Source organism: Gymnoscopelus microlampas (genome assembly GCF_963454915.1).
Source record: "Gymnoscopelus microlampas genome assembly, chromosome: 5".
NCBI lineage: Eukaryota > Metazoa > Chordata > Actinopteri > Myctophiformes > Myctophidae > Gymnoscopelus > Gymnoscopelus microlampas.
In genome coordinates this window covers 25,982,168-25,993,492 of record NC_139942.1, presented here as the reverse complement: position 1 = coordinate 25,993,492, position 11,325 = coordinate 25,982,168, and the positions used below count along the sequence as shown (strand labels likewise).

At 42.7% G+C, this 11,325-nt stretch overlaps 1 protein-coding gene across 1 annotated transcript in view; it reads left to right on the top strand.

The window, feature by feature from the left end:
* slc6a9 (solute carrier family 6 member 9) overlaps nt 1–11,325 on the top strand; it is a gene marked incomplete at its 3' end in the record, with an annotated part of 69,261 nt that overhangs the window by 45,737 nt on the left and 12,199 nt on the right. The window contains exons 2-4 of the mRNA XM_084057574.1: nt 4,307–4,463; nt 8,214–8,345; nt 10,368–10,656. Of these exons, the coding sequence (XP_083913700.1) occupies nt 4,307–4,463; nt 8,214–8,345; nt 10,368–10,656 (578 nt within the window). The remainder of the gene's footprint in view (nt 1–4,306; nt 4,464–8,213; nt 8,346–10,367; nt 10,657–11,325) is intronic.

Here is an 11,325-nt window from a genome sequence, read left to right as displayed (position 1 = left end):
TGTGTGTGTGTGTGTGTGTGTGTGTGTGTGTGTGTGTGTGTGTGTGTGATGTATGTATCATGTATTAAGTGTGTGCATGCATTCCCTGGGCTCTGCTCCTCAGTTGGTGTGCACGGCCCCCTCCCATCCCAGTAACAATCGTGGGAAGAATGAGAGGTAACAGGTGTCAGGGAAGAAGAATCTTATCCATACAGAGATATGCACTCATGTAACTACCATCCGTGTGTGTGTGTGTGTGTGTGTGTGTGTGTGTGTGTGTGTGTGTGTGTGTGTGTGTGTGTGTGTGTGTGTGTGTGTGTGTGTGTGTGTGTGTGTGTGTGTGTGTGTGTGTGTGTGTGTGAATTTTTTTTTTCCAGGTTAAGGGTTAGGCAGTTTCGAAAGAGTTCATTGTGAACAAAAAGTTCAGACTTTAGGCACAATGAGTCAGTTCTGCAATGAGCTGCTTGAGTGAATGAGTCTGGTCACCAAAAGAAAAGCGACCTTAATGGCTGATAATATTGCCCCTGGGCTGTTTTTTGTTTAACTTTCACTCACTTGTTTTATGTTAAAGAATTCATATATCCATTACATGGCCTTGTTGAAGTATGTTATTTTATTTATGTAGTTTTGCTTGTCTGTATTTTTGCACCACAAGGCAATTACACTTAGGGTACTTAATGGCCAGCAGTGGCCCTGAATGGGTGGATGGATACATATGTAGATACATTACATACATACTGTACGTATATACTGTACATACAGTATGTTGTACATGGATGAAGAAAGCAGCAGAAAGGGACAGACATGAGAGACATTGCCTGAAGTCACTGCTGGGACACACTGAAAAGGCAGAAGCTACAAAATAGAGACATAATAGAGAGATGAGGCCATGTGTGATCTTACATAAAGCACAGATGGTCCAGCTATGTGATGGCAGGACGGAAGGCTGGATGGAGTGTCTGTGTTAGTCGCTGGCCAGGGGGACTTTTGGGAGCCCAACACAAGGCTGAAACACCTGGGCAAGGAGCGCGGAGGCTCTAGAGATTAGAGAAGATCCAGACAGACAGAGAGGGAGAGAGACAGAGACAGAGAGAGATCTGCATGCAGTAGAGCCTGACCGATATGTCGGTTTGACTGATATTTCTGAAATCTTTTGACACGATTGACAACATCTCTTCTCAGCAGTTTCGCCAATCTTATGAGCTTGTAGGCCGGCTATTGTTTAAAGGCAAGTCCACACCAATGCAACTCCTTGCAACTGCCATTTGGGGATAATGGCCTTAAAGTGTGTGTGTATTTTATATTTACTTTTTGATTGTTCACTCTATAATTAGAAGGAAAGCTATTCCTGACTTTGATAGGTTTTATAGCAGGGGAAATGCATCACCAGGAGGCTGTTAAGGAACAGACTTTGAAGGTGTCTCTGGCTTCCTCTGAAGACAACTTGGCACAATTGCAGCACTTTGGTTTAGAGAAATGGTTCTCAAAAATAGCAGATGTACAATCTTGTAGATCTGCTATTTTTGAACTAGAAGATCACTAGGCACTATTGCAGCACTTCCTTTATTTAGTACTCACTCACTCACTCACTCACTCACTCACTCACTCACTCACTCATTTACTCACTCACTTCTTGTTAGTTTTTTCTTCCTCATTATGTCAATGCGTACAGTACAGTCTAGTCTACACAGTGTGTGTGTGTGTCTGGGGAACGGTCTGGGTGAGTTGGAGTGAGGAAGTAGTGGAGTGTTCATTGTTATTCCCAGCGTGTGACTCTCTACACTGCTGCTCTGTTGTTAGGACGGCCCCACAGGTGGGCTGTGTGTGTGTGTGTGTGTGTGTGTGTGTGTGTGTGTGTGTGTGTGTGTGTGTGTGTGTGTGTGTGTGTGTGTGTGTGTGTGTGTGTGTGTGTGTGTGTGTGTGTGTGTGTGTGTGTGTGTGTGTGTGTGTGTGTGTGTGCACACATGCGTACGTGACTTGAAGAGCCACACACTTGGTTGCTGTGGGGTAGCCCAGATGTGGTATAACAAAGTACTGTATAACAATGGGTGCAACAAGAACACACACACACACACACACACACACACACACACACACACACACACACACACACACACACACACACACACACACACACACACACACACACACACACACACACACACACACACATAGTTAGATAGTTAGACAGCTGCACACTAACACATCTCTGATAATCATTGTCCGTCCAAAGACAACTCCAGATGGTGACATTGTGTGTCACCATCACCCACTGTGACAGTGGGTTCATTGCGAGGCTGTTGCGCCAGCGCACACACACACACACACACACACACACACACACACACACACACACACACACACACACACACACACACACACACACACACACACACGTTGTTGATGTGTTCACTGTGAGCATTTCTTTATCAACAGCACCTGTGTTTGCTCTTGTCCTTCTTCTTGTCGGTCCCACCTGTCCCAATACCAAGAAAAGCTCAAGCATGTTTTGTTTTCTTTTCTTTTGTTTACTTCTGCTAACAGTTGGCCCCAGCCAGAACCAGAGATAAACATCGTATCGGCAGAAGCCTTGTACGTCCAAAAGCGTTATAAAAAGAATCTGTGCACCAAATGGATCTGATGTAGGCATTAAGTCACAAGCTCCTGTTAATACTTTTCATTGGTTAAGTATTTATAAAACCCATAGACAGGCTTAACCACTTTTCACTTTAAAAATAGCAGAAAATAGCAGATCCGCTATTTTCAGTCTTCAGTACAGTTTTCGTACTGTTGTGCTGGGTACTTAATTTACGGAAAAAGTAAACATAAAAAGTTGAACTATGGAGATAAGAGGTTTCTGCCGGACAGCGATGATATGTTATGCGGGACAATTTGCCAGCTGTTTGTTGGTGTTTTCTCGTCCATCATGGTTATTTTGTTTTTCTTTTGTCACAGCCTGAACCGAAGACAAACTGCATCGCAGTGGGGCAAAAAATATGATTGTTTTTCAGTTGTTGGCTGCGTTTGCTGTTGATATTATTTCTCTGATGAATACGAGTCGACGTCTGGTTCCTTTTGACAGACGCAGTCTGTTGTGCTGGGAGAAATGGCCCCTGTGTGAGTGTGCGTGTGCGCCTCCCTGCATATGTGTGTGTGTTAGTGAGTTTTCACAGACCGCTTGCCATGTGTCCAGTGGGCCTGGAGTCACTCCAACAACTTGTAATCACAATATATAAATCACACTTTTCTTGCTGCAGTGTGAACTTGACTGCACAATAACGTCTAGGTTCCATAGTAATTAGCACCCCCACATTATGGCTTCATTAGTCCAGTATCTGTCAGCTCAGCTTTGTTAGAAACACAAACCATTTCTCTACATTCTTTGAAGGACTGTTTAGTGGGTTTCTTTGAAGCACAGAAAAATCGTCGACAATCAATTGACAACAATAAATGTTACTTTCGCTGTATATACTGACAGTTCTCTGTTGTGATGGTCACAATGGTAACATATCTCTGTATTCTATGTTTTCAGTCAAATGTACCGTAGGTCAGTGGCTCTTGGTTTCCAGGGGGTGCCCAGCTAAGTTGTTGTTAGTCAGGAACCAAACGTAGTGTACAAATGGAACCAAGTGGATCCTTACGGGTCTGTAACTCAGAGAGTGTGCAAATGGGACCCTTACAGGTCCATTTGGTTCTGTTTGCACACTCGGATTCATGGGGTTTCTGTGGCCTAATGCATGAGGGGTCCTTGAAATTAAAAAAGTTTGAGAACCATTTTCCGTAGGTAACTTTTCAAGTCAAACGATTTCTCTGAGGAAAAAAGTTCACGAGGGCAGACAGACACAGCTGAGGTTACAGAGATCAGGAGCGAGGGACCATCTGACTCTGGCAGATGGAGTGATGGATGGAGGAAGGGAGGGAGGGAGGAAGTGGAACAGAGTGCAGGAGACGAGAGGAGAAACTTGAAATCAGGACGACAAGACCAAATGCTTATCAGCTGTTCCCAAGGCGCTGATTTCACTTTGCATCCTGTCTGCTCCAGCGCACTTACCTCATGCCACAGATAACATGCCATAGTGGCTTGACTATTAACTGATATACAGTGCTGTGTGTGTGCGCGTGCGCGTGTGTTTGTAACACCATTAGTATAAAGCCTGTTTTATACTTGGCATCAATAAAAATGCTCAGCATACGATGACTTGTGCTGTAGACTTTTCTCTACAACATCCGTACTATTTTAACTTTTGCCAAATACCGTATGTTCCTCCTCATGTCTACTCTAAACCTCACATAAGCTCACCCCTTTCTCTCTCTCTTTCTGCTGTAGAATGGAGCGGTTCCAGGTGAGCCCGCGAAGAAGGATGAGAACACGCGGAGAGGGAACTGGGGGAACCAGATTGAGTTTGTCCTGACCAGTGTGGGCTATGCTGTGGGCCTGGGCAACGTCTGGAGGTTTCCCTACCTCTGCTACCGAAATGGAGGAGGTACTGTATGGTCTTCAGAACAGAACAGGGTTTGACAGGGTGCTGGTTTTATATTTGTCTGTTTTCCTATACAGGTTAACAATTAAAGAAGGGTAACACATAGTAATAGGCTAGTAAGCACATTGACACAGCCTAAATCTACTAACACACATTAATTTGATTTGCTGCAGCTGCATTGCTTACATCACGATGGAGATTTTAAGCTGCTACAGTATTCTCACTATTTGTGTGAAAATGTTGGAAAATGTTCAACTTCACCTATAATGGAATACAACAAATGGGGGCACCAGTTTGAAAGTGGTTAACTCATTGCAAACTGCCCGGATGCAGATTGGAAAGGGATTTGATGAATGTGTGTAGTAGGTTGTGTTTTGCAATATAAACAACTGATTTGTGCTAGATTAGTTTGCGTTACTGTGGAAAATGGGTAACATACTGTAGCCTATATGGGTCCCCCTGCCTGGAGGGAGTTAAGTACAGATGTGCCACTTCAAAACTTCACATGTCCTGCCATCGCCAAGACAGTACATTTTCAGGGGATTCCCAGGGCAATAAGAGGGACAAAGAAGGGCATTTAAAATGCTGAATTATTTTGATGATCACTGCTTTTATGATGCTAATTAATTTGAGCAACTGGTCAAATCACCTTTCGCCTCATAATGAGTCTGACACCTTGTTCAACACACATTCTTTTGTTCTCATGTATATGGATGTCTGTTGAAGGGAAAAACGGGGGTGTGTAGTGACAACTTCTTTTCAGGGGCAAAACAGTGCATTTTAAGGGCAGAAAAGGGAGGGAAAAAAATGCCTTTTCAGGGCACTATCAGGGAAAGAACAGTAACGTGTGAAGTTTTGAAGTGGCACATCTGTATGGATACAGAACAACGCAGAAAATGAACGCTCATTCATGAAGTATGATGTGTGAGAACGAATCAGGCCAGGATAACATAACATATATTTATTCTCTTACTTTAGAAAGCTTTTCGACTCCTATCCAACAGAGGATTTAATTACACTAAATTATTATTATTATCTGGGATGGCTTCTGGTGTCATTCTAGGATATTAGAATGAATGAATGCACAGGCTGCACAATGCATAACAATTGAACATAAAACTGGTTGCATAATGCATGACAATACATCATAACACTGGTTGTGACAATACAACAGAACACAGGCTGTCATGTTGCAGTTCATGATGAGCCACCTTGGAATTTGTAATGGCATTACATTAACTGTGACATGTCGTTATGTTATCAGGTGTTATCGTTGCCGTTGGGCAGAAACCTTGTATCTCCATATTCAAGTTTTTTCGTAAATGAATGACCTACTTGATCATACTACAGCCTAGCTACAGCTACTTTATATTTTATACATTTTTCTGATATGTTTAATCTAACAATATATAAAGGAATTGTGAGACCAAGGTATCAATACACCCAGGTCAATATACTGTGCACTATGTTTATTTTCTGTGATACTTCACCTAGATTTGATTTGTGTTCGATTTAACACAGAGTTAGATTGACTACTAAACGTTCTTCCAATGTACTTCCTGAAATAGATTAGTGCACAGCAAAACGTGTGAGTGTTTATTTAATTCTGAAAGTAAAAGCAGATCCTTACGGGTCCAAAACCCCAGTAGTCCAGGGGCCAACACTGATATTTTCACAAATTGGTACCACCTGAGGTGGCCGTAAAGTTTTTGTATTTTTGTATTCCTACATGTCTCTAGTTTATATTTTGGTATGATACATCTTCCAATTCAGTAGCTTAATGGCAGTTATCACTACCTACTGGCTAATGTATCCGGTAGGAGACACAAAGTAGAATCTTTGTGTCTCCTACCGGAAATACACCCGGGCATCAAATTATTGCGACAAAAAACAAAATATATCCATGTATTCAAGGCTTCATGAGGTGTGCAATTGATAACTTCTCAGATTTTTGGTGTTTGCAAAAAGACTGCTTTCCATAAGCTTGTAAAAGTTGACCCTCCCTCGGTCTAGGGTGGTCATAGCTGAATGGGTAGAGAGTCCCCCTGGGAAACTTAAAGGAGGAGTTCACCCAAAAAATGATTTATTCTCTATCAATTGCACACCCCATGAAGCCTTGAATACATGGATATATTTTGTTTTTTGTCGCAATAATTTGATGCCCGGGTGTATTTCCGGTAGGAGACACAAAGATTCTACTTTGTGTCTCCTACCGGATACATTAGCCGGTTTAGAGTGATTACTGTCATTAAGCTACTGAAATGGAAGATGTATCATACCAAAATATAAACTAGAGACATGTAGGAATACAGAAATACCAAAAATGTATGGCCACCTTAGGTGGTACCAAAATCTGGCTTGGCCCCTGGACTACAGATTGTCATGTGTTTGGAGATCCACCAGCACCATTTAAAGTCTGTAAAGTTTAATTCGGTCAAGCACCCTCTTAACCGTGTCAATACTCCAGTCCTTTCCTTGGCTTCAGTCCCTCTCATGTTCACATGTTTTCACTGCAAATATTTGGGTTAGTCTTGTATGTTTAGCGGCCATCAGAACCCCCGTAGAAGGACATGCTGTTAGTGTGTACGTATGTATGTAGACCACGCTTGTTTGTTTTCTATCAGCAGGTTGTTCTGGTCTGATAATGAGTTGTACTGTCAGCATAACATCACAATCATTTTAACCACTGTTGGCTATTCAAAAACAGCAGATCTACAAGCTGAACATGTTTTGTGCCAGGGACCCCCAGAAGAGAAGATTTTAATTGTGTTAAAAAAATTGAATTATTAAAAAAAAAATGAAATGTTTTTTTTTAAATGGCAGATGTACAAGCTTGCAGCGCGGCACGAAGTGAGGCACTGTGAGCTTGTATATCTGCTATTTTTAATAGCCAATGTATACAATATGGAAATGATTGTGATGCTGTATTAACACATTTAGCTTAGGACCGCCTGGAACCCCATCAAGGACCCCTGGGGGTCCCCGGACCCCACTGTCCTACAGGTGGTTTGGGGCAGTGGTTCTCAAAGTGGAGTCTGGGGACCCCCAGGGATCCTTGAGGGGTTTCCAGGGAGTCCCCAGCTAAATGACTGGTAACTCTGAGAGTGTACAATTTGGTGGTTCGATTTTGTACACTCTCAGAGTTATGGGGGTCCCTTGGCCATAATGCAGTGGTTCTCAACCAGTGGTCCGGGGACCACCAGTGGTCCTTGAGGGGGTTCCAGGTGGTCCACAGCTAAATGATGGAAGAGTTGGAAACCAAATGGACCCTTATAGATCTTTAACTCCTGAGAGTGTAAAATGAAACCAAGTGGACCCTTACAGGTCAATTTGGTTTCATTTTACACTCTCAAGAGTTAATTGTTGTTAAACATCTGCATTACAAGAAGTCTACACAATTAGAGAATGTAGAAGAATTGTTATTTTGATCAACGTTTGCCTGTTGTCTCTCCTATGGTACCAACATCATTACAGCATGGAATTGTGGAAAAAATGTTATCCAACGACAACAAAATATTCTAATATTATCTAATCTAATATTCTAACAAAGTTTTGGGTCTGAGAGGCTTAATCTCATCAAATGGTGGTCTGTGGCTCAAACGCCGAATAAATAATGGACCTTGATATGAAAAAGGTTGAAAACCACTGCCCTAATGCATAGCAAACTGCATAGACCTGACACTAACACTAATGATTTGACCGTGTCCCTGGTCAGTGTGGCTGACTTGCTGTCTGTTTGCTTGTTGTGTCCAGGTGCCTTCATGCTGCCATACTTCATCATGCTGGTGTTCTGTGGGATCCCCCTGTTCTTCCTGGAACTGTCCTTCGGTCAGTTTGCCAGCCTGGGCTGTCTAGGAGTCTGGAAGATCAGCCCTATGTTCAAAGGTTAGTGCACAACGTACTTGTGTGTCCGCACAATGCGCTCATACTGGATTGGATGTGCTGTGTTTATGTGTGTGTGTGTGGACGTGTGGGTGTGTGTGGGTGTGCGCGCGTACAGTATATCGTTGCTGTCGGGTAGAAACCTCTTATCTCCATATTTGTATTAGTTTTTTCGTAAATTAATATCCTACTTGATCATACTGCAGTGTCACACAAAAGCATCAAAGGTAGCAGATCCTTCGAGCTTGTAGATCTGCTACTTTTGACTTTTGAATTTGAATCCTGAAAAGTAACAGTTTTGGACGTACAGTATGAGGTTTCCCACCCGACTGAGAAGATATACTGTATTGTGTAGTCTTTCATGTGCTATTGCTTACAAATGTTATGCTTAGCCTCATGAGTGTTGAATTTAGACACAGACAGAGTAAGATAACGTGGTTATTGTATCCAACATGCTTTGGGTTTTATTGATGGTCTTTGTTGGATGTACATTTTCTATGGCATAAGCTTGTTTAAACTGATTCATGTGGGAAACCATGTGTTATCACTGCAGTGCAGCAACGGTATCCTGTATGCTAATTTGTTCCTTACACTGTTGCAACGGTAGGTACTATATAATACACGTAATAGCTATCATTAGAATTTGTTCTAGTGCGTGTGCATACAGTATGAAGGACAGGAGCAGATAGGAACAGAGTGATAGAGATATAAGGAGGGAGCGTTGAAAAGGGATTGAGCCAGAGTGCGAGGCGGGGGTGAAAGATTACTTTGGGTTTCGGTGAAGACTATCCACATTTGGGAGCTGCTCGCTAAGATGCAGACTTGACATGGAGGTATAACTAGATACCATGCATGCATGTGGCTTTTTCTACCTTTACTCTCCATCTTTTTCAGCAGATTCTTTGTTTAACCCAACCAAACACTTTAATTTGATCCTTGCGGTCGCTATTTGCTTCAGTTGCCGTCTTGAGAAATATTGGCCGACCTCCTGAGCTGCAAATAAAACTCCCTCCACTCCAACACGTCACATTCTGACGCTTGTCAGATACATTTGGCATCCGATGACAGGACACCCTTTCACTTACCACGTTGACGACAACTGATCATAACCAATTTACACATTAGGCTAATTGGACGGTGTTGAGTCGGCAGAAGCGGGAGGTTCGCACCACTTGGCACTCGCTTGGCTGGAACTTTGCTCAGGCGCGCCTCACAGGGTTCAAGGCGGCTTCTGCCATGTTTTTTGTTCTGCCAACATTGCCTGGTTCTCAGTCACGTCAACATTCCATCATCAGTCATGTGACAGCACAGTCTATTGGACTACATTTAATTTTGGAAAATTATGCTAAAGATCTACTCACAATGACAAACACTGGGGTCACTTAGGCCATGATTTGGAAATGTCATTTTCTGACCAGAGAGGGGGCTGGACCTATTCCTCGCTCTGAGTTGAATTGCTGCTGTGCAACCGTTGTGTTGGTGCTGGTAATCATAGACATCTGTGGTCATAGAATTTCTGAAGTGCTCTTGAACATGGCTCTGAGGCCTCAGCAATGCATTGTGTCTGCATTGTGTGTCTGCCAGGTGCAATGTGAAAGAAACCGTTTTGCACACGTTGGACATGAAAAAGCCCCTACAACTATTAGTGTTGCATGTTTTGCCTATTTCACTGTATTTGTCTCCCAGTCTCATATCCATCCCACAATGCAGTACTGTAGATGGCATGATGGTAGGGTCAATAGCACTTTTCTTAACAAAGTTACAAAGTGCTTAGACAACAGCCTGCAGCCTGTAGGAATACGTGCACTGACAAACATCAACCTCCCGGCTTCCCTCCCCCAAACATGGGCCAATTGTGTTTGTATTGAAACGCTCGATAAAGCCAGATGCACCACGTTGGATTCGAACCCACAACCTCTGCGGTGGTGGGCAGGCACCGATTACAATTTAAAATGTATTCCCTATGATGCTTTGACATGGCTATTTTCACCATACTAAGGTCTCTGTCTCTCTTCAACTCTCCAGGTGTGGGATATGGCATGATGGTGGTGTCGACCTACATCGGCATTTACTACAATGTGGTCATTTGCATCGCATTCTACTACTTCTTCTCGTCCATGACCAACCTGCTGCCGTGGACCTTCTGCAACAACCCCTGGAACACGCCCGACTGTGTGGGTGTGGTGGACACGAATGGTGGACTACTCAATGCCAGCATGATCAAGATGGCCAATGTTACCACCAGCGTAGTGGCGGGCGTCACTGAGGTGGTCAACAAAACTAAGAGGACCAGCCCCAGCGAAGAGTACTGGAAGTAAGAGATGGGTAGAAACGCTGGCTTTTTGTGTGCTTGAAGTTTTGGAAAAATGCACAAAAAGCTTCATTGTTTAAAAGCACATAAGCCCTATTTTATACTTTGTCATGCTGCTGTGTCACAGGCGCAGATAGCAATAATAGCAGATCTACAAGCTTGTGAGCTTGTAGATCTGCTTTTTTTGGAAGATTTTTCAAAACCTTACATGTTCTGAGATTTTTTTTAAACTTTGGACATTTTTGGAAAGTTTTTGACTGTAATGACATGCCCAAATAGGGACTGTAGTTGTTAAAAGTTGTTGTTAAAAAATACCATGGGAGATACCACTACGGATGTTTTGCCTAAGCACAAACATGAATAATATGTGTTGTTTCCCAGCTCATTGATTACTAATTATGTTGAAAGTTGTAATGGACAGCTGGACATCGCGAAAAGACTACAAAACATCCTCCAATCACACAACACTGTTAACACGCTGTATATAAAAGTCATGGCTTTATGAAAGCCGAGAGTTGCATACTGTAATTGGAAATGTTTTAGTAATTTTGTTTTTGATTAGTGAATACCAATGTGGATTAAACTAGGTGAATGGAGAAAGGTTGTTTGGCTAATCATGGCTAAGCGCTAATCAGCAGAAGGGCTTCAGAACACCTACTGTATAAGTACATT